The sequence below is a fragment of the Alternaria arbusti genome (genome assembly GCF_024043155.1).
Source record: "Alternaria arbusti strain BMP 1465 chromosome Unknown scaffold_30, whole genome shotgun sequence".
NCBI classification, from domain to species: Eukaryota; Fungi; Ascomycota; class Dothideomycetes; order Pleosporales; family Pleosporaceae; genus Alternaria; species Alternaria arbusti.
The window spans coordinates 82,984-105,573 of record NW_026249970.1 but is presented as its reverse complement, the minus strand read 5'-3'; the positions used below and the strand labels follow the sequence as shown (position 1 = coordinate 105,573).

General features: G+C 52.2%; 6 protein-coding genes across 6 annotated transcripts; 3 read left to right on the top strand and 3 right to left on the bottom strand.

Moving 5' to 3' along the window:
• Window positions 1-3,621: 3,621 nt before the first annotated feature.
• J4E86_011151 (uncharacterized protein) lies at window positions 3,622-4,852 on the bottom strand (the record flags this gene model as incomplete). Its single annotated transcript, XM_051451645.1, has 2 exons — window positions 3,622-4,798; window positions 4,848-4,852. The coding sequence occupies 2 exons, from the start codon at window positions 4,850-4,852 to the stop codon at window positions 3,622-3,624; spliced, it is 1,182 nt and encodes a 393-aa protein (XP_051297184.1).
• Window positions 4,853-9,796: 4,944 nt separating this feature from the next.
• Window positions 9,797-10,642, top strand: J4E86_011150 (uncharacterized protein; the record flags this gene model as incomplete). Its single annotated transcript, XM_051451644.1, has 3 exons — window positions 9,797-9,809; window positions 9,863-10,425; window positions 10,475-10,642. 3 exons carry the CDS (start codon window positions 9,797-9,799, stop codon window positions 10,640-10,642), a joined length of 744 nt encoding a protein of 247 aa, XP_051297183.1.
• A 1,608-nt stretch (window positions 10,643-12,250) lies between these two features.
• On the top strand, window positions 12,251-13,924 carry J4E86_011149 (uncharacterized protein; the record flags this gene model as incomplete). Its single annotated transcript, XM_051451643.1, has 2 exons — window positions 12,251-12,401; window positions 12,456-13,924. 2 exons carry the CDS (start codon window positions 12,251-12,253, stop codon window positions 13,922-13,924), a joined length of 1,620 nt encoding a protein of 539 aa, XP_051297182.1.
• A 421-nt stretch (window positions 13,925-14,345) lies between these two features.
• On the bottom strand, window positions 14,346-17,518 carry J4E86_011148 (uncharacterized protein; the record flags this gene model as incomplete). The annotated part of the gene is made up of 10 exons (XM_051451642.1): window positions 14,346-14,450; window positions 14,497-14,635; window positions 14,772-14,886; window positions 14,933-15,480; window positions 15,531-15,924; window positions 16,001-16,214; window positions 16,301-16,378; window positions 16,427-16,957; window positions 17,004-17,350; window positions 17,401-17,518. 10 exons carry the CDS (start codon window positions 17,516-17,518, stop codon window positions 14,346-14,348), a joined length of 2,589 nt encoding a protein of 862 aa, XP_051297181.1.
• Window positions 17,519-18,062: 544 nt separating this feature from the next.
• Window positions 18,063-20,435, bottom strand: HSP78 (chaperone ATPase hsp78; the record flags this gene model as incomplete). Its single annotated transcript, XM_051451641.1, has 1 exon — window positions 18,063-20,435. The coding sequence occupies one exon, from the start codon at window positions 20,433-20,435 to the stop codon at window positions 18,063-18,065; it is 2,373 nt and encodes a 790-aa protein (XP_051297180.1).
• A 446-nt stretch (window positions 20,436-20,881) lies between these two features.
• On the top strand, window positions 20,882-21,854 carry J4E86_011146 (uncharacterized protein; the record flags this gene model as incomplete). The annotated part of the gene is made up of 3 exons (XM_051451640.1): window positions 20,882-20,961; window positions 21,188-21,573; window positions 21,625-21,854. The coding sequence occupies 3 exons, from the start codon at window positions 20,882-20,884 to the stop codon at window positions 21,852-21,854; spliced, it is 696 nt and encodes a 231-aa protein (XP_051297179.1).
• Between the last annotated feature and the right edge of the window lie 736 nt (window positions 21,855-22,590).

The window sequence follows — 22,590 nt, the reverse complement described above, 5'->3', positions numbered from 1 at the left end:
CTGTACGTCGGGTGTCGCGTAGTCTGAAGAAACGCATGGGTCTCCTGTATGCAGCCCTTCTCATTCCAAATACTTGGGTGGGGTGGACGTGGTATGTAGGATTTGCCGCGGCGTTTGTAGCGGAAAAGTGATGGGTAGGTGGCTGTATGTTAGTGTTACACTGCTTTGCTTAAGTCACTGTCTGGACGAAGAGTGGGGTGTTGACTGCATGTTCAAAGGCGCACACGTGGTTGATCAACAGGCTCGGTAATTCGATGGCGGTGTTGTCGACTGAATTCTACTGGTACTGCGTGATGCACCTTAGCGGCACCCAATGCACTGGCATCTGGTCAATACCACTTGCGTCATTCAAGCACGTCCACGGTATCGGGCTAGATGACATCCTTCACTTCACCCGTAGGGACAAATCTGAAACCGCGCCTCGTGCGTACATGGTATCTGCCCAATAACACCTTTGACAAGCGACAGAATCGAGACAAATCCCCGCAGCAAGACCACGCGATTCACAAGCATATGCACAGTATGTGTCTATGCGTATACGACAGTGGCGTAGGAGCTTGGGTATGCTTTTTTGTAGAACCCGAGTGTATAGTGGGTAGCCAATTCCATGCCGAGAGAGAATTTGATATACGCTAATGTCAAGGATAAGATGCCGTGTAAACGTGTCTACCTTCTAGAATCCTGATGGAAGGCGCAATTCTGCCGGAGCGTGGATCGGTGTTGGACGTTGATGGCTTGCAAATATTGTGAGGAGGTATACCGGGTGCATGAGCTGGATGTCGGTGATTGCGGATACACTAGGTGCAGAAAGGGTGCTAGAAGTCGCCGAGCTGCTAGGATTTGTCGGCGATGAATAGGCGAGGTGAGTGCATGCAGAACTTGACGATCAACGCCAGTACCAAACCGGTTGAGGCATGAGGAAGAGACTGATACCCTTTTGAGCTAACGTCACGTGGGAACGACCGCTGACCTGATGATAGTAGACGGAGTTGGCAGCAGAGAGACATTCCTCGGTGGCTTTGTCGGTGCGTCACCGAGATAAAGAATGTGGCCACTTCTGCGGCCACCACTTGAGCAACACCATCAGTTCGTGGTGCATTCAGTGCCTTCGATAGCTAATTACCTGCCGCATGTAGAGCTTTCTGTTCTTCTCAACGTCGGTACCAGAGGAGAGCAAGACGCGACCAACCTTGCCACACTGATCGGTGTTGCGGCAAGTAGTGGCGTTGAGACATGTGCGCTTATGTAACCTTGGAGATAGGCTGCTTCCTTGTAACGATCTTGCCCTGCCTACCGCTCACCGATGCCCTGTCTGACCGTTGGAATGGCTTTCGCATCACCGGCGTGCGAGCAGCCACATGGCTCAAATTGCGGTGACTTCAGTGTAACTTCACACGCACGAATGACGAAAGTGTGTCCGTAGTAGTCTTACATGTAAAGGAGCTCAGACTAGAATAACTAGACGCGCGATACGTGTTCGGGTTCAGCGGAGAAGATAGCGCACTTATGTGGTGTGCAAACTACGTCGTCATGCAGAATGATAAGAGAGGCTTTTCTCTACGGCCAATGAGGATTGCGAATGAGAGATGCGATCGAAACGGGGTGATCAAAGTATCTGCCTTCCTCCGTGCCATCAGCATGTTAGTTTGGAGCTTTGGGGTCGTTAGCAAAGTATCGATATTTGCTTAGCCACTTTCCTAGATTTAGTCGTGTTAATTGACCCATTCCAAGCCTGGTTTATCGCGTCGTGTGGGTACAGAACCCATCTATAGAACCGTTGGTTCGCCATCCTTCCCGCCATGCCGACATCCTACACATGCAATTAATCTAATTTGGCCAATGAGCATCCAAGCAGAACGCCTTGCCCAGCTAGTTGTGGTAAGACTAACCTTTCCACGTACCGAAGAAGGCAGTGTCCGCACCACTTTTGGGGCGGTTCAGAACGTGTTGTGGGGTGCCGGTACAATGGTCGTCCAAGGCTGAGGTGAGAGAGAGTGTAGATTGTGCGACGCGTCATCATGTTTTCTCATCGTAGAGTCGATAGCCTGGTGTATGTGGTAATCTAATGTTAGGCGCTCTTTCCTGTCGGTAGATGTGCGCGTGGCTATGCGCGCACGCGGCGGCATCGGCCCGCCGCGACTGTCCCGCACCGATCACAATCGGCCCGCAAAAGCTTGCCTCCAAGCTCCACCCATCCACCACAGCGCTTCCGGATCACAATGACTTGTCTCTTGGGCTATGTTCTGTTCGAACGCGAATCACTGCCCCCCTCGCAAGATGGACTGTTGAACAGCTGACCTGCCTCAGCACTAGATCGCCCTGCAAATGTGTCAGCGCTACACACTACCGGGTACAGGAACGGCCCCGCTAATCCTTGCTATCCTGCGATCCGCACACTTCCACACTTCCCCACCTTCCCTATTGGCGAAAGCATGTGAGTATCCAGTAAGGCTATGTTCGGCTATGATTAGTGTGCGTATGTGGCGCGTAAACTCCCACGCATCCTGCAGAAGCTGTAGTTGGGAGCGGGCGTTCGGCGAGACACGACGATGTTCGGCGAGGAGCGCGGGCAGGTATTGTTCGTGGCATGTGTTGGCATGTAGCGACATCGCAGTGAGGAGGGCCTGGTGATCTTTTGTGGAAGGAGGTGGGAGGCGAGTTCTTCGAGATGATGGTGATAGCTGTTCGGCATCAGGGCGACTGACTGGCTGAGTTGACGAGTCTCAGAAGTTACTCTCCAGCCATCGTCGCGCACGTTCTTAACGCGGGCTACCCATCACCAATCGCATCTTTGGTGAGTCGATATCCATAACCATGACGGACCATCATTTCCTCGATCGTCCTCCATTCGATCTGGCGAAGTGCGAGTGGAAACTTACCTTGTCATTTCAAGCGCCCGGCCCAGTAATTCACAAACCTGAGCAGTCAGCATAGCCTGTTTTGATCCCATGCGCATACTTCGAAGGTGGGCCCGGCCTACGGGTGAAGGTCTCGCAAGCGACATGCAACCAATCTGCCCGATCCCTGGACGTTGGGGGCGTTTTGTTGCCAATGGCGCGCGCATAATAGCGGTAATGCTGCATTGCGGCACGTTTTGCTGCAGTTCTAACACTATAGCGTACAGGTTCGTAAAGGATCTCCGCTTGAGGTTGGTGTCGAAAAGACGGCCTGGTTCTGGACTCTGTGCCCCGGTAACGGAGGCAAGCTCGCTGTGGTATAGTGCTTGGGATCATACGAGGTAAAGAACAGTTGAGTCAGGCATCAAGAAGCGAGACGCAGAAAGAAGGTAACCAGAAATGGGTATAGATAGCGAAGTCGGGTTAGTTGTACTTCTCTGTACTGGAAATGAAGACACGGTTCATGATAAGTAATATATTACAACTGCACCAATGAGATTGCGATGATGGTAGGTTACACTTGCTGTGTTGTATCGTCCGAAATCGATCTGTAAGTTGGCGATTGGAGGTATATACAGGTTGTGGAACGAGCGGGCGGAAGTAAACGTGTGTTTCGAGTTGACGCAGCTAGAGGAAGGCGTGTGTCGCTCACGCCCACTGAAGCGGGAGTATCGTGCAGCTTTAGATAAGGAAAAGAAGCTCCTCAAGGGCGAAAGAACGAAAGCTACACCGTATAAACACGCAGACGGCCCTGTGTTCGTGATGCCATCTGACGCTTGACGTTCTCCGGAGCGACCGACATGGTTATCTTGAAGGTATCGCGGACGCGGGTTCGAAGCGAGGCCTCCATAGCCACATACACACCGCAATCAATGCCTGTCTCGGCTGTGCTGGTAACGTTGCAGTATCGCTCAGAGAACTTGTCGACAAGCTTCTCAATCCTGCAGAGCTCGGCAAGGATAAGGTTGGTTTGATAGACCTGCTCGTGCTCAGAGTCCAAGGCACCGCGCAAACTCTGCTGGTACGACAGTGTCTTCATGTAAGTTTCGATGGAATAGCTATCGCCTTGCAGATCTCCACCTGCCATCGCTTGATACCAGGAAAGTATCTTCATAATAGCCAGGTTGACTGTAGCTGAGAAGTGGGGATTCGATGAGCAATCGCAGTTCAAGAGTGTGTAAAGGTTGTCGACGGCGGCTATGTTGGTTGGGAGTACAGACCCTGAAGCGGGGAGACCGTCGAGCGAACTGAAGTCACCAGCAGTAGACTGGTTCTCAGGTGGGACATACAAGCTGCAAAGAATTTGGAACGCGAACTGAGTACAGTCATGCCTCAGGAGAATGTTGGAATCGGGTGGTGTTGGTAAAGGTGCTGATGCCATGGGGGGTGGAGAAGCCATGATCTTTTCCTGCTGTGTATCATGCGAGACAGGCATGCCAAGAAACTGATGGCTGATAGCTGCTGGGGTCTGAGTTCGCTCCAGCGATGTGACCATGTCAGGCTGACTAGAAATACTAGTCGACCGAACGTGAACGTGTCCATGGAAAGCCGTGGATGGCGGAGCATACTGTGGTACTGGAGCAAACATCTCTGTGTTGTTTGTATACATCATCTGTTCATCGTTTGGCCAGGCGTTGACACGCGAGTTGACACCTTCGGAGCCCACGGAAGAGTGACTACTACTGAACGTGTCGCCGATGAATGCGTCTTGATAGTGATACTCTGGAGTACGGGGACCGAAGTAAAAGGGATCTGTCGGTTCTGGAGAGCTTTCATACTTGTATAATGCGGCGCGTGGGAGTAGATCCATTCTAGCTCCAAGAGGGACGTAAGAGCCCGCTGGTGAGATCTCGCGCTTGATGGAACCGTCAAGATTCCTGTTCTTGCGTGGCTTCCCAAGTCTGTAAACGCGTAAGCTCGAATGCTGGGCTGGACACAAAGCTGACATACCTCATGGAGGGTGAGTAGTTGCAACAGATACTCATGGTGCCGCATCGGTGACATATTGGTCTGACTTTGTCGCACTTGACCTTGCATCGGCGTTAGGGACTGTTTCCAATTCGATGAAAGGGTAGATCGTGTACCTTAGCACGAGAGCAAGCGTCGCAGGAAGCTCTCATCTTGCGAGGCTTTTGTTCCCCGTGCGAACCAGTCGATAAGAAGGTGATTCCTGGCCCAACGACCATGTCTTCGGTAGGAGGTGATTGTGGTGGGCACGGTGCGAGAGCTTGAGTCGAAGGCTGAAACATTGTGTTGTGTGATGTTGTGAACGTGGGATGGAGTGCGGAAGTAGACATGGAGAAGCACATAATATATAGAATGATGGGCGATCAGATAGCTCCAATCTGAACTAGGTTGATGTAAGAACGATGGTGGTTGGATCCACTCCATTGTAGGCGTATCCGCGATGCAGGTGGCTGCTAGGCTAGGCGTTGAGCTGATGCTTGGCTCTGCATGAACAGGGAATGCTGCACCCATCGCGCCGGAAGTGCCTTGAATGGAAACATGGGGGCTGAAGGCTTACAGGCGAACATACATGCTTCATCGAGCCTAGCGTATACCGGGCAGCCCGCAAACCAAATATGCGTGTCGTTGCGCGCCAATTCTGTTTGAAAATCCTCCCGAAGAACATTGAACTGTGTGTGCACCAAGGCGCCAGAGAAGCGAATCGTGCGCATCTTGTGGTAGTGGCTCTTCGATGATAAAGCAATCGCATGCTCAAAACTATCCCCTGTGCAGAGGTGGCTATGACAATGGATACCGTGCCACACAGTCGGTATTTGATGAGGCTCGGTGACCTGAGGCTGCGGTCGCGGGCAGATGAGTTGACCGCATTGGATAGATTGACCCTCCACGAAGGTCTCAACGTTCCACCTGTTCGGGGAGGTCTTCGTGTCTTGCAGCAACATTGGTTCAAGGTCGCGGCGCTAGGCCTCCCAGTCATCGACCCCTGCGATTCATCCGCGGACGGTCTCTCCCTACGTGACTGACACAATGGACGCGTGGGGTATTCCTAGATGACCTACCTAGTTTGGCTATGCTGCACGAAAAGAACAACGCTAATCGATTTTGTTACGGTGCGAACCAAGCCTCGCATGCTTGATCTGGTGACGTGTCGGTAAGATACCCGATGTACAAGTACAAAATAGCGTGTTAAGCAGCATTCGGTATAGTTTAGGGCTGGATCCACGTAGGACAGGTAGAACTCTACCTTCAACTTGGCTAGATAGCGATTAACATAGCCTGGGATAACGGTTGCATGCTGCAAATAAACCAGGGCACTCTTTGGCTGTACGTGATCTTGAAACCCGTAGAGCCATCAGATTCCTCGGTTCGCGCAGGTGTATCGGGAAGAGCTGTCTGGCCGACGCTGAGGTATGGCGGGCCGATCATCAACCAACACTCGCCTGTGCACTCCGCAGCTGCCCGCCTCGTGACACCTTGGTTTTCAGGCTACTGATCTTGTGCGACCACGCTGTCGAGAAATAGTACTCAGCGAGGCGTCGCAGACTGGTGCTACCCCAGGCACGCTCAGCCTCGGGCATAATAAAAGAAAGCCAAGGCGTGAGCCACACAGTCGCGTCAAGGCTGCAGTATAGGCGATGCAGTGATAGTAGAGGCATCAATGACGCTCTAACGCGAAAAGTAACAAGTCGGCAAATGTGACTTTGCCAGAAGATGGGGGGCCAGAGCCTGCATAGCGACAGGTATTGAGCTGTGTTGGGGCGCAGACGTGGGTGAAAGTGTGTGAACTCCACCTGGCACCTGGGCAGGTTCGGGAACGGCACGCCACTAGCCGCCCGCGCTAGCGATCAAACCAGCATAGCGTGCCGGGCATTAGCCGTCACCATCACTCCTCCCCTATCTCAATGGCAGATATGCGCCGAACGACCTGGAAGGCATCGCAATCTACAGTGCCTCTTACCATATGCGAAATACCCACTTCTGTTCAGGAACACTTCCCAAGCATGCAATACCGAGATAGGTTGTGTAGCGCGGAAACCCGGCGGACCCCGACTTCAAATCGCTTTGCATGTTCAACTGCATTCATACTGAAGGCTGAAACACGCACTACCTCCCTGAGGAGAAGGCTCACCCTGTACGGTGACGGCAAGATTCTGAGGCTAGAGCATGTCACTATTAAGCGACCTGCAGTGCGGCTATGAGCGCATGATCCTATCCAACACGACCGGCTGTCGAAATCCAGACCTCAACCCGGACAAGGGCATGGGGAGCACTGGTATCAACAAGAGAGGCTCGAGATTGGGTTCTGTGGCGTCGTAATCGGGGAGCGAAGAGACCAGCACACAGCCGATGATACTATCTGGAAACGTCTTGGGTGGAACACGTTCCATTCGATGCTACCGTTCACTGGCCTGTTGTTCGTCGGAAGGAATGCTGTTCAGGCGACCGTACTTTAACATCATGTTTCATCATCCACTGCACGTACTCATCGCGCGCTGTTGCCCCTCCTTTTCACGCCACCGACAAATACGACTCTTCATCCAGTCGTCCCCCTGGTTTGCTCTGTGGTCGGCACATCAACTTGCGGCACGGGTACGCGTACCACATTCCTTCGGGAAAGTAGGATCTAACAAGCGTCAATATTGCTTAAAGTCTAACGGCTACCCAACACGAGGTTTGACCCTCCAGCAGTACCATTTCATTTGCCTCGACCTGCCTCCTTGAGTAAGGAGTATAGTATGGGTATCGTAAGGCACAGACTCGATGCACAACGGTTGATAGCGTCGCAATTTATGCGGCCTCGTCCCGAAAGGATAGCTTCATGAACAAGTGACTCGAAAAACAGTAACAGTCACGTCGTGGTTGTTTCGAAGCAAGTCGAAAAAGACACATTTCCTGCTGGAAGATCCTTCATCTTGCTTCATCGTCTCTGGAACGTCGTCTCTGGGTGTGGAGGTGGGCGCGCTCGGTGTTGAACAGACCACGTGCAGTGATAAGATGGTGCCATCTATCCACGGGGTAGTCATTGTTCGCAATGTTTGTAAGTATTCGCAACTATTGCAACTTTGCATAGTATCTAGAAACAATTGCAGACCTAGAGGCCCTTCCATATGTCAGCGTCGAGATCTTCGGTAAGTCACTGGTCGATGATGATTGGCTCAACGACAGCTGAACTACCTTCAGCTTTATCTTACCTACGTCGTCCTCGTTATGTCATTGCTGAAACCTGATTGGACTCGATATCGTTTATTCACTGTCGTAATCTATGATGATTAAAGTAAAAGAAGAAAAAGCTAGGTCAGCAGCAGCATCAAGACGTTCTTCCCAAGGTCTTTTAGCAACTTCTGCTTTGACCTTTACGAAACCCTCAATACCTACAGATCAGATCAAACCATTCTACATACACTCCGTAGAGTCATTCCATCAGCCCTACTCTTCATTTAGGAGATCGATGCAGAGATTGCATCGCGCCAGCACGAGCACCGTGGGATGGCATTTTGCGCTGCTCGGGAGGCTGGGCGTAAGGAACCTTGGAAGAGAGGAATGTGGAACTAGCGTCCCCTACGGCTTCACTGGATTGATCTCAATTCGTCTCTTATCGCTTTTTACTCATGCTTGACGACGTCCGCGACAGCAAAAGGACTTCAGCAAGTCGCGATGCATGAACAGCGTCGCGACGTCATGTGCAGGGGTGGATGCACTATCGCTCAATGTGGTATACCGTTGAAGTTTCGCCGACCCCGGAAGATCTTGAATTTCCCCATCCTCATTTCTCCACGGAGATTTACCCCTGCGACCATCCAGCCCGCGCCTTATAGTCTTCCGGAGCGACAACACATCCGATGACATCTCTTGACGAACTTCCAGACGCTCCATATGGTGATGTGAACGTGCCTGATGACACCACCAGGTCGAACGCACCTGTCACGAAAAGAGCCTGCGATGCCTGCAAACGTCGCAAAGTCAGGGTGAGACATTGAACGCAAATGCAACGGAAAGAAAGTACTTCTAGGAACTTCGCTAACGCCGTCAGTGCGATGCGATATCTACACCATGTTCAAATTGCCATATCTCTCGATTGGAGTGTGTGTATACGATAGCACCTCAGAAGAGAGGACCAAAGCGCAAACGAGATGCGACCACGCAACCGACCTTCAGAATTAATGATCATGGATCCATGTCAGCTGCAGGTGGCCAGGCGCATCAACGCGATATCCGCTCTAGCAATACCACAATTCAAGCGCAAACCCCGACAATCACGTCAAGAGGCGCTTCTTCGAATGCGGCGAGACGCTCACAGTCCTCACCTCACGTGCAACTACAGACGGGGCTTGCACCCCATATCATTGCGGATCAGTTGATCACCTTGTACATGCATTACCTCTTTCCTATAGCACCCACTGTTCACGAACCGTCCATTCGCGCCATGGTCCCCCTCTTGGAAGGTGATGGAGCCCACGGCGTTCTCAGTCCCTCATCAGCATCGCAATCACCATGTCTCGATTCTGGAGATGTCGTGTCATTACGTAACCGCACACTCCTGACAGCGATTTGTGCGTGCACGGCTCTCATGCTACCTGCGTCCGTTTTCCCGATGCGGGAAGAGATTGGACGTCAATTTCTTACAGCCTCACGCGAGACGCTGAAGCTACATCAAGATTACGGTTTGTGAAACGTTCTCAACGTTCTAAAGGAAGACTTTGGCTGACTTGACATAAATCTTGAAGATATCGAGCAGCCCGACTATACCGCTTTGGTGACGAGATTCTACCATGCCAACGCCTTGCGTGCTATGGGAAAGACGCGGTTATCCTGGCACATACTAGGGGAAGCTATACGCCTGACACAAGAAATGCGGCTCTACGAAGAATCTACATTCGAGAATCTTGACCCAGTGGAGGAACATCTGTTGAAGAACATCTTCTGGCAGATCCATGCTGTCGACAGGTCCGCATCCATCCTAATCAGTCGTCCAATATCGCTTCATCGCCTTTGTGTAGGGGCTAAAATAACCACATCGTACTGGCGCCGTCCGTCATCCGACGCGCCTTTGCTGGAATACTCGACCACTCCAAACGCTCTCGATATAGAGAGCATGGTCAGCCAGGGATTTGATCTTTGCCAAGACCTATGGACGAAAGCATCCGACATAATCATCAAGTTCGACACTCTGGATGTTTGGAACGAAGGCATTACGGATGGCTCTGCGTTGGTTGGCCCTCAACACACGATAGTCATCACTGACTACCTCGAGTTCATCGGCATGATCGATCACTTCCGATTTGATGTGAAGGTGCCGGACACCACGAATACATCTGATCCAGCAACCGTGGCCAGGATTCAACGGGCCTTTGATATCCAAAGAGTAAATCTATGTGTCACCTACTACTGTCTGAAGCTAGTGCTGCTCCAGAGATTTTACGATGGTGGAGTGGCTGAGCACCTAGGCGTTCCTGGCCGGGCATACGGGATTGCGTTGAGAAAGATCGATGTCGCTAGTGACATGGTCCGCATACTATCAGAAGCATCCTTCGAGTCCCTTCAAGTTAATGGAGAACCTTGCGTAAGTTTACTTTATGTTCATCCAAGCAGTATCACTGACAGCATCGCAGGTGCAAATGATTCGACGCATGGGAACGACTCTACTCAACATTGTACAAGAGACCGATAACACATCCCTGAAGGAGCGTGCGAAGTCATTGTTCCTCACCCTCTTGGATGTGCTATCGAGACTGGATTCTCGCGTTTCCGAGGAGCTCAACTATAATCGCGGCTTCTAGACTACTCGACAGTTTACTCAAGACGTACTATCAGTGTACAGCGCAAATTCACGCTTTCGAAGCGTTCGATATACGACGCGCCCTCGGATCGTATTACGCCCTCCTCTTGTACTGCCACTTCTTGTGCAATGGTACAAATTCGTAATCTCGCCCGTTGAACTTACAAAGAGCCATCATGGCTTTCGCATGCTGTCCGTGAAGAATCAGCTATACATGAGACTCGGGAAGGTGAAACGTGCCTATGGTGGCCATCAGCACTGGGAGCGGTGGTTGAGCAAGGACGGGCACGCGACATCCCCAGTCACGTCTAATGTATGATTCACCATAATCGGCGTGTACGCAAGACCATTGGCCGGCAACGATCATGGCATCCTGGCAGGAGTAGTGTTGTCGCCCAACCTACGAAACAAGGCCAATTAACCCACCACCAAGTCAAACACATACCCCGCAGATTGTCGGACATGATTTCCGCGACACATACGGAAGCGAGCGACTCTCCAAAGCCGTATCCAGTGCGCCGATGAGCTTTTCGCATGAAAGCAGCAAACTGTAGCTGTCGAGACCCTGGACGAAGATTCCAGCAATACAATGCGAACGACCAAGAATGGCTACCTCGTGACGACCAATTTTGTCTGCGATACACTCATCGTCGAATGCAGCCATGAACATACCGACACTTATCGCAGCATAAGGTACTTGCCGATCGCATGCGCTTGTCTCAACGGCGCCGTTAGCTGTCGTTCGATTCGAATGATCCAAGGATGCGGGAATAGGGATGATGCTGCCGACCAAAGCAAGCTCGAAACCATAGTTAATCGGAAGCGGGAAGATGAGAAAACATCCGTTCCGAGATGGTCGACCCACTGATCCGAGAGAAACCCGAAGACACATCAACCAAGCCAACGTTCGGTTTCGCTGCCCAAGATCGCGAAGACCTAGGCTTTCATGATAACGTTTGTGATCCCTGGTCCGTATTGGTGCGCTTTTGTCGTGGGCAGTCTCCTCATCCGACCCCTCCAATATTGAGCATCATCAGTGTGGTAACGAAAAGCCAGAAAAGAAAATCGCTCGCAACCTGTATAATGCGCTGGAGCTACATGGAAACGTCGTTGCAGTCGCAATACTTATGCTCGCGTCGCGGAGCCACCTACTCGTCTGCACCCGCATCAGCGTTCGAGGTAGCCTAGAATTCCTCCACGGCGAAATGGCGACCCCCGAATCATGCATATGCGCTACTCACGATTTGTCAACTGCCGGGGATTGTGGCTCGCGGATTACAGCCGAATGGGCGGTGGAGCGAGCGACTCCGTTACGCTTTTGGTATAGCGCTCCATATTTCTCCGTGGTGAAACGGAGGCGCAAAACACGGGACGCAGATTTCTCCATGGAGTAATACAGCACGACAGAGGTGGGATTCCAACTTAAGGCAGTAGCAATTCAACCCGACACCGAACACCGAATCCACTTTGCTATCAAGCCCGCAATTGGTAATTTTCTCCGATCGGAACCGCTCGACGCCACTCAGTCCACGTCGCGTCATCCTCCGAACTTTGCAAACCTCTCGATCGCTGTCTCGCTGTCTCACTGTGCACACTGAAAGCCTGAAGCATGTTCCGGAATCCCATCATACCTGGCTTCGCTCCTGATCCATCTGTCGTCCTTGTGAACGGAATCTACTATCTCGCAACTTCTTCTTTTCATCTGTTCCCAGGTATTCCGATATATGCATCAACAAATCTGCAAGACTGGAAACACATTGGTTCGTTTCTGTGCGCATACTGCAAAGATGTGAGCATCGGCTGAAGCGTTCTAGGAAACGCAATCAATAGATCCTCACAACTCGACTTGAGCAATGCTGTCACAACCGCCATGCCGCTCAATGACGGCAATGTCATGGTAGCATCCGGAGGCCTATTCGCACCCACAATCCGTTATCACAACGGCGTCTTTTACATCGTCTGTACAAACTGCTACCCCGAAAGCAACAACTGGCGAACAGACAACTTCTTAATTCATACAAGAGACATCTGGTCCGATGTTTGGAGCGATGCGATACCCTTTGAGTTCTACGGCATCTACCCTTCTCTTTATTTCGATGACGATAATCGCGCCTACATTCAAGGCTCATGGATGATGAACCGCATGAGGGAGCCTAGTTGCACGGTCAAGCAATTTGAGATCGATGTGAATACCGGACAACCCTTATCTGAGACCCGAGAAATCTTGGGTGCCTTTCCAGATGGCGACGCCGAAGGGCCCCACATCTACAAGAAAGATGGCTGGTACTACTTACTTGTAGCACAAGGCAGAACGTTTGCACACCACATGCTATCAATAGCACGCTCAAAAGACATATGGGGCCCATATGAGCAATGTCCGCACAATCCTGTACTGACAGCAGATGGCACAAACGAGTATGTGCAGAATATCGGCCACGGCGAGATCTTCCAAGACGTGAACGGGGAATGGTGGGCTGCAGTTATAGGAGTACGAGGAGACCAGGAGTCAGCACCGATGGGTCGCGAGACCTTTCTCACAACAGTCGAATGGCCGCAGGATGAATGGCCAACGATAGAGCAACCGCAGATGTCTTTCAGCACACCGCGCACAGTGCAGATGGGTTTCGCCGCGGCGCAGTTGCTCAAGAACGTCCGCCAACTGAAACCTCACATCGAAGACGTATACCTGCACAAGCCCTTGCGACGGCCCTACAAGAAAGCTTCTTCAATAACGCTCACACCCACCACTTCGAGCCTCTCCGCCGCATCAGCACCCCTAGCCCTACTCGCCCGCCGCCAACGAAGCGTAACAACCATCGCAACAGCCACCGTCCTCCTCGACAACGAAGCCACGCACTCCAACGCCATCGGCGGCCTGACCATCTACAAAGACCCCCTCCGCCACGCCAGCATCTCCGTCTGCCTCTCCACCCGCCTCATCCACGTCCACTTCGTCGACGCATCCAAAGACTACGAATACACTGCCTCCTACCCCGAACCCGTTTCCCGTTCTTCTACCGCCGTCGACCTCCGCATCATAGCCGCAGAAGAGCGGTATGCGCTCGAGTTCCGGGATCCGGAAAGAGATAGGCGGTGGAACCAGGTTGATGTGGTGGATACGAGGATGTTGAGTGCGAGGGATTTTACGGGCACGGTTATGGGTATCTTTGCGCTGACGGATGGGAATGCGACGCCGAGTGTTAGTCCGAGGGATGGCTGTGATAGTGGGAGCGATGTTACGGATCAGAAGGTTACGTTTCGGGATTTTAAGGTCAGGCGGTAGATGGAGGTCGAATGGATGTGGTAATGTTAATTGGCGCACGATGGATGGCGCGGGAATGGACGGTGGAGTTCTTAGTTTGGGTTGAGGGCGTCAGTCGTGTCTAGGGTCGATCGTTTATCTTGTTTGTTTGGATGATGGCGCTGGCGTATGGGGGGTTACCTGGGGTATCATGGTTAATTGGATTGGAGCGATGGGTTTCTTGTTTGGATGGGCATTTGCAGGGTTTGGCGCGATGATCTTGGTTGTCTTTCAGTCTGCTGCATGACGGAATGATTACCTCGTGCATGATTTGGCCATCATAATGCATTTTGTATGATATGGGAACGCATTGAGTTCACGCGAGCTATTGTTCTTTACGCATTGCATACCACTGTCTTGTACGTGCCCCACATGCCCCACTTCCAGATCAGCTCCACCACTACTAATTGCGCGAATCTGTTGTCGTGGATACAGTCAGTATATCCGCCAAGGTATTCTTCGGGTCTTGGTAGACGTCGGCCTCGAGGAAGTCTCTCGCGATCTGCTCCTACGTCCGCATTAGTTGATGTCTCCGAACACTCAGTGACACGTACCGCTTCCTCGAGTTCTGCAGCTTGATCTTCAGGCATCTGACAGCATGCAGCTACCAGGTCTTCGCCGCGGACGAAAAGAAGTATGAGGTTTTCTGCGCGCTGGATGATCTCGGGAGGTACACCGTTCATTGCGGCGCAGCTGATTTGGTGTTAGCAATTGCTAGCAGCGGCGAGAGCTACCAACTCACCATGTACCGAAGCTTGAGGTACTTCGACCTTCGCGAAAGCTGGATGCTGTCAGTATGTTCCAACTCTTAGCATCTTGGTTTACTCACTTGTAGAGATACGTTATCTGCTCGTTGACTTCCGATGCTTCGGCATCGATGCGCACTTCCATGTGCCCGAACGCAAGAGCAGGCCTCGGCTTGAGCAAGTTCATCTCAAAGATTTCTGGTGGTATTAGCAGCTGATCCATGTAAATACGAAGCTCACATACCATGGAAATGCGTAGCGCCGATGACTTTTGGTCGCTCCGAGCCCAGACTCAGCAGATACTCCATGACTGCGCATGCCAGACCAGCACCATCGCTGGATTCTGTCCCCTTGCCGAACTCATCGATGATGAGCAAGCTGCGACGCGTCGCCAAACCCAGCGCGAGTGAAATCTGCTGAAGGTCTATCATGAAAGCGCTTTGAACACGAGACACCGTCTCGCGCGTCGTGACTCTGGAAAGAATCTTGTCCGTCAACCCAATCTTTGCGCTATCTGCTGGGACGAAACATCCGACATGGGCCATGTATACGATGAGCGCGACCTGCTTCAGGTACACGCTTTTGCCTGAATAGTTGGGCCCAGTCAGCACAAGCATGCTTGCGCTATCCTTGTGCGCGTAGGTATGGCGACTCGCTGAGCTCGTAATCGGTTGGGTACCGGTACCATAGCTATCATCAACGTCTTCTTCAGAAGCTCCATCGCCCTCCCCGCCTCTTAGCGTCGCATCGTTCGCGACGAAGGATGATACTGTGAGCTCTTGCAGGATATGGCTAGACTGAAGTCAGTGGCTGCATGCCGCCTCCACGATCAGTAGACTCACCGGCCTCCCTTGATACGTATGACGTTGTCATGGGTTATCCGGGGGCGACACAGCTTGTAAATCTTCGCACCTTGTGCTAATGCAAGAAGGCTATCAAGCTCTCCGCATACGTCCGAACAAGATGTCAGCAGCTCTTCATATTGCAGCAGATACTGTGCGAGCTCATGGCTGATCTCAATCTCGCGATCCGAGATGATTCCGTACACGTCACCGAAGTGATCATCCATCTCACGAGTTTCGCTGTTCTTGAAGTAGACCTGCTCTTCAGTGGCAAACATTCTCTCCCATGGACTGTCGAAGGTGCCTTGATAGACGGCGTCTCCACTCAGTTCATTGACGGGAGTGGTGCAGAGGAACCCGATTTGCGGAAAGTAGATGACATTCAGGGTGGCGCCTAGTACGGTCAGTACTTGACGTGGTGTAACTTTGAAGTAGCAAACTTCAGCATTGTCAGGAGCGTATTGACGTACGAATGTCAGAGGGCATCTTCTCAGAAAGCTTCCGCGCTACTCGGTTGAGAAAGTCGTCAAGACTGTCTAAAGTCCTTTTCATCTGGTCCAGCTCGTCGTCAACACCTGGCATGATGACAGTCCGACCTTCTTCTGCTGAACTAGCCAAGTCGATGGTCTCGCTGATCTTCCTTCCGATCTGGGCCAGATGGTAGCCTTCAAATTTCTCGAACACCTGCAAATGTCAGTCGCAATCTCAGGAACCGCAGCAGGCTATTTTTGCGGCCTCGCAGTGATTGACAGGCTGGTGGTGAGCCGTACCTTGTTCCTAATAGCTAAGCTCTCACCGCCGAGAACATCCTGCATTGTGTCTTTGATCTTGAGCGCATGGAATGCAAACTAAGACAGTCAGTCAGATGACGTAAAATGGTGTTTTGCGGAACGTACCGCTCTGATGGATGTCCATATGCTCTTGGAAAAGCCTCCGCCTGCTTTTGTTGAGCCGCCCACGCCCTTTCTCAGGTTGACCATCATGGCACGCATATTGCTGATGTTCTTGAGATTCTGTACAAGCGCCTGTAGAGCGGAATTGTTGTCTGGGCGAACGAAGACCCCTATCGTGCTTAGTCTCTCGTTGATGATATCGATGTTGAGACTAGGGCGCAGGAACTGTTGCCGAAGAAGGAACCTTCCTTGTGGTGTTCGAGCGAGATGGTGAAATAGCCCATACACAGAGAGCCCTTCCTTTTCGCCGGAGCTCGCTTTGGTCGGCCCTTTGTTGTGCGAGTGCGGATGTGATTCGGCACCCATGATCTGTAACGAGTGAAGCGTATCCGCGTTGATGAACATCGTCTCTCGAAGACTGAACATCTCCAGTGCTGTGATACGGAACATGAGATAAGCTGAGCGATCGCCAGGCAGGTATGCCGCAGCGCGTCGGCGTTGAAGATACGATATAAGTGCTCCAGCGCAACCGACCTGTGCAGTATTAGCGGCGCATCCCCCACGGTAAGCGCGAAAATACCGTTGAACGGCTGTCAAGGTCAATCCATCCTGCTAACCGGAGCAGCTGTCCTTGCTGGCCTAACGTGCCCTCTTCATCCAAATGGTTCATGGATGCAAGCTCTCCTGGGATGTTGAAACTGACACGAGTACCGCCCTCGTCACCCAAACGAAGGCTGACAAGCTTGCTCTTTGCAGCATCGTAAGAGAACTCGTTGGGTGGCCTCACCTCCAGCAGGAATGGAAGGCGAAACTGGTCGTTGTCGCTACTTGCGCAGTCGCTCCTGGCTTCTGGATCGAACCGTTCGATGACTTTATCGTCAATCTTCGTCGATACTAGGATCACGGTGGGCTCGATGAATGTTCTCACTGCGCCCTGGTTAACATGGGGTCTAGATATCGAGATAAGAAGAACCCACGGGAGTCAATAACGTCGACGTCGCCGCATTGTATATCTTCCATGAAGTACAGCTTCTCGTCCCTTGCGACGTAATAGCAGCATCCTACTGTACCACGTGGTGTCATATCAACGGCCATGATGACCTCGATCAATGTGTCGTCGTTTTCTTCAGCATTCCGACTCTCGGAAGGTGTGTCCACTGAAGTATCCGGAAACGGTCCTCGATCAACGTCTCTACGCGATCTGCTCGACCCTGCAGGGACACTGGAAACAGAGCGCGTGGACGATGCATGCGAATTGCTAGTGGAGGTGGGTATGCGGCGGTTCTGACTACTGCGATTTCCGCGCGAGGTAGCACTGCTGCGACTACCCCGGTTCCGGTAGGAAGAGTTGCGCGCCATCGCGGGGATCGAGAACGATGACTTTGATGGGACTGGGTGTCGGTGAGGTGAGAGAATACTAAGCTGTGTGGGTTGAGATGAAAGTGGAAGTCGCGCATGACAGCTTACGCGACGCGTGCCTGCCGCGGGATACTGAATCAAAGAAGAGAATCTCGTGCATTGGTGCAATCTACAGAGAGGAAATGTTCTACCTACAAACGCCGTTGATGCTATTTTATGTATATGCAATAGTACAGTTTACATTCTATTATACAGTCATATCGTCGTTAGTCATACTTCTTCATGCGGCAGCAACGGTGAGACCGGTGCCTTCCGCGTTAATGGCGACCTTGGCCGTGTCTCCGCTGCGAATCTCTCCACGGATTATTCTATCCGCGAGGCTATTGCCGATCTCACGTGCAATAAGCCTGTTTAGCGGTCGAGCACCGAACTTCGGGTCGTATCCCCTGTCGCATAGCCATTGCTTGGCTTCGTCTGGACATTGCAGCACGATCCTGCGGTCGTCCAGTCTCTGCTGCAGTTCCTTGAGGCGAATGTCCACGATATCTCTGAGTGCTTCGCGTGACAGACGGCGGAAGATTATGAATTCATCGAGACGATTGAGGAACTCCGGTGGATATGTGGCGGACACTACATCCATCACAGCGCTGCGTACTGCGGGTGAGATTTCACTAGATTCATTTCCAGCCGAGTCCAGCACGTCGTCACCAACGATGATATCAGCGCCAAGGTTCGAGGTCATGACGATGATGGTGTTGCGGAAGTCGACCTTGTGTCCTTGGGCGTCTGTGAGGAAGCCTTCGTCAAGTACCTGCAGAAGCAGCGTAGAGATATCCTTGTGAGCCTTCTCCCATTCATCGAACAAGAGGACCGCGTAAGGCTTTCGTCGGACAGCTTCGGTAAGCTGGCCAGCGTCCTCGTATCCAACATAGCCTGCAGGTGAACCAATAAGGCGAGAAACCGTGTGCTTCTCACTGAATTCGCTCATGTCAAATCGAATGACAGCTTGGGGAGTGCTGAACAGATACTCCGCCAGCCTCTTGCAGACTTCAGTCTTTCCTACACCAGTCGGTCCCAACATCATGAAGGAAGCGATGGGCCTGTTCTCGCCGGACAAGCCAGCTCTCTGCAGACGGATAGCGTTTGCAACGGACTTCAACGCTTCGTCTTGGCCCTTGACGTATTGCCGTAGGGTATCTTCCATGTGTATAAGCTTTTCACTCTCGCCCGAGTTGAGTTTGGAGAGCGGGATGCCGGTGGTGCGTGAAACCACGGATGCGATGTCGTCAGCAGTGACAGAGTCGTGTAGCAAGGAGCCCTGTCGGTTGGCGCCTGCGGTGACCTCCTCGTCTCTTGGGAGCTTCTGCTCCAACTCGGGGATCCTGCTGTACTGCAGCTCACCGGCTTTGGCAAAGTTCCCCTCTCGGCGAGCTTGTTCGAGCTCGAGCTTTGCCCTTTCAAGGTTCTCCTGCGCGTTCTTAATTTCGTCAAGCTCAGCTCGCTCCTTCTCCCATTTCTCGGTCAAGCCCTTGACTTCTTCTTGCTTTTGTTTCAAAGATTCCTCGAGGCGTTCACGTCGCTCTTTGCTGGCAATGTCTGTCTCCTTCCGCAACGATTCCAGCTCGATTTGTATGGTCATGATTTGACGGTCTAGTTCTTGAATGGCATCGGGTTTGCTCTCTTGCTGGAGGCGCAGGGCACTCGCGGCTTCGTCTACCAAATCGATGGCCTTGTCGGGAAGGAAGCGGTCGGTGATGTATCGGTTGCTGTACGCAGCGGCGGCGACTAGGGCGTTGTCGGTAATGCGGACACCATGGTGGACCTCGTATCGCTCCTTGATACCGCGCAGTATCGAAATGGTGTCTTGTACGGTCGGCTCGCCAACTAGGATTGGCTGGAATCGTCTGGCAAGCGCCGCATCCTTCTCGATTTGTCGGTACTCGTTGAGTGTTGTCGCACCGCAGAGCTGTAGCTCTCCGCGGCTAAGAGCGGGCTTAAGCAGGTTGCTGGCATCGATGCTGCCCTCTGCCTTTCCCAGGCCTAACAACGTGTGTAGCTCATCGACGAATAGTATGACACCCTTCTTCGCCTCTTCGACCTCCTTCAAGACGCTCTTGAGGCGCTCTTCGAAATCTCCGCGGAACTTTGCGCCGGCGATAAGTGATCCGAGGTCAAGAGATATGACGCGCTTGTCTTTGATCGACTCGGGCACGTCACCTTTGACGATTCGCTGGGCTAGGCCCTCAAGGATGGCAGTCTTTCCTGTTCCCGCAGAGCCGATCAGGACTGGGTTGTTCTTCGTTCGTCTCGACAGAATCTGTATGGTGCGCTGGATTTCGCCATCTCGTCCGATGACAGGATCTAGCTTGCCATCACGGGCTCGTTCCGTAAGATCCACACCATATTGTTCCAACGCAGGCTTTTCCGGCTCGCCACCCAGGTTCATGCGATGGGTTCCACCTGGAGGGTGTGGTCGGCCTCCGTTGGTGGCATAGCTTCGAGACGTTATGAGCGGTCTAAGGAGCTTCTGTTGTTGAGGCAATCGTATGGCGGAAGCGTTGAGGAATGACGGCGAGGTACGGGTAGGAAGTGATCGTGAGTTGGAGGGGGAGGCGATGCGCCTCGGGGCTATGCGTGCTCTACTGGTCAGCATGACGATGTCGGAGTCAAAAAGCAAGCAACAGTCAATTCGGAGAATATGGAGATGGTATCATTATATTCGTGATGGATGGCGGGAGCACAGGCTTCGGCGAAGATGCGCGGTGGTTCGATAGATTTCTACGCGTCTATGAGTAAACACTCCAGGCTTCCAGCATCCACAACCGATACGGGTGGAAGCCGAGTGCGCAAACGAGAATGTGTTCGTGTGGGTATTATATGCAAGATCTAGATGCACAAAGATTGGCACGAGTATGACTTGTTGACTCTTCGTGTTCGTGACTGTCGCGGGCAGAGAGGGGCACGTGCTAGCGCCAAGGCTAGCGCGTTTTTCTCAGTGCAATTTCCTCCAGCCTCCATCAAAAACTGCAGCCGTCCCTCTTTCTCTCAACACAACACCTTCGATTCTCCCATACCATACTCGCTACCACATCTGCAACTATGGGTTTCACCGATCTCGTTTCCGAAGCAGGCCTGACTCTCCTGAACAACTATGTCAAGACCCGCAGCTACATTGTTGGGTAAGTTCCTACCCCGCCATACACTTCCCTCCGCTTTGTACCTCCCCTGCATTGCGTCGCACCCCCAAGTTTTCATGATGAGAACAATTGGTCCGTGTTAATGAGGCGGCTTAAGACCCCGCTATCTGAATACAAAACCACGCGCTTGTCGCAACTCTGATCTATCTTCCCTCCTTCTCCCTCTTACCCAGACACGATGAAGGAGTCATTGGCTAACATGCCCCAGCTACTCCCCATCGCAGGCCGATGTAAAGGTCTACCAGCAAATCAAGCAGATCCCCGCGCCTGAGAAGTACCCATACGCATGGCGCTGGTACAACCACATGCTCACCTTCGAGGGCGAGTTCGACTCCCTCCCTGGTGACCCAACCAAGGACTTCACCGCCTACGGCCCCGAGTCCTCCGAGCTCACCCTCAACCCTGCCAAGGCACCTGAGAAGGAGGCTGAGGATGACGACGATGAGGTCGACCTGTTCGGCAGCGACGACGAGGAGGAGGACGCCGAGGCTGCCAGGGTCAAGGAGGAGCGTCTGGCCGAGTACAACAAGAAGAAGGCCGGCAAGGTCAAGCCTGCTGCCAAGTCTATCGTCACTATGGACGTTAAGCCATGGGGTATGTGTCTTCCCATATTCGCTAACGGGCTTGCATGCTAACGTTGTTCAGATGACGAGACAAACATGGACGAGCTCAAGGCGAACGTTCTTTCCATCGAGAAGGAGGGTCTCGTCTGGGGTGCCTCCCAGCTTGTTGCTGTCGGTTTCGGTATCAAGAAGCTCCAGATCAACTTGGTCGTCGAGGACGACAAGGTCTCGCTCGACGAGCTCCAGCAACAGATCGAAGAGTTCGAGGACCACGTCCAGTCCACCGACATCGTTGCCATGCAGAAGTTGTAGATGCTTCTTGTTGGCGCGCCCTTTTTATGACCTTTTGATGAAGACTATGCATGATCATGACGGACGGTTTCACGTCTTTATGAGCAGTTGCTAGACGAATACCAAAAATCACGACATGGTAGAGATACCACATCCCACTGCGGGACAACAACACATCTTGACAATGTACTTGTGACTTGATGTATCACATAGGACAGGCATGGACATTTGATAACGGTAAGCCTGATGAGTGCGCGGCTCGTATCCATAAGGACTGGCCAAGTCGAGTAGTAACGGTAGGTGGGCTAGCGCAGCGGCAAGTGTTAGTACTTGGGCCGCGACACGGAGAATGGTGTGCTGCCAGACCTAGACATCAGCGGCTGCAACGTTGACTGCCAAACATCGATTTATAAAGTCCGGCTCGGGAGCATGCCCCTTATATACAAAGGACGAGGGAAGGCTTGGCTCGCTGCTTTCTTAGTCATGGTCGATGTGTTCGGGCGTTCCACGGCGCCATGATGGCTAACCATCCATCAACACCAACCACACAACTCGCTCTAAACGCCGCGATCAACACCATCAGTCTGTACGAATCCCACCAGTTGAGGATATAAAGTAGCATAGGATTTATACGAAACATTGGCAACCTCCCCTTATGACTCGCAAGACTCGCATGTTCCGCTCTAGCGAATGACAATGTCTCTTTCGTCGGTGCATTTTTATATCCCCGATGATCGCGCTCTAGGATCAACATTGT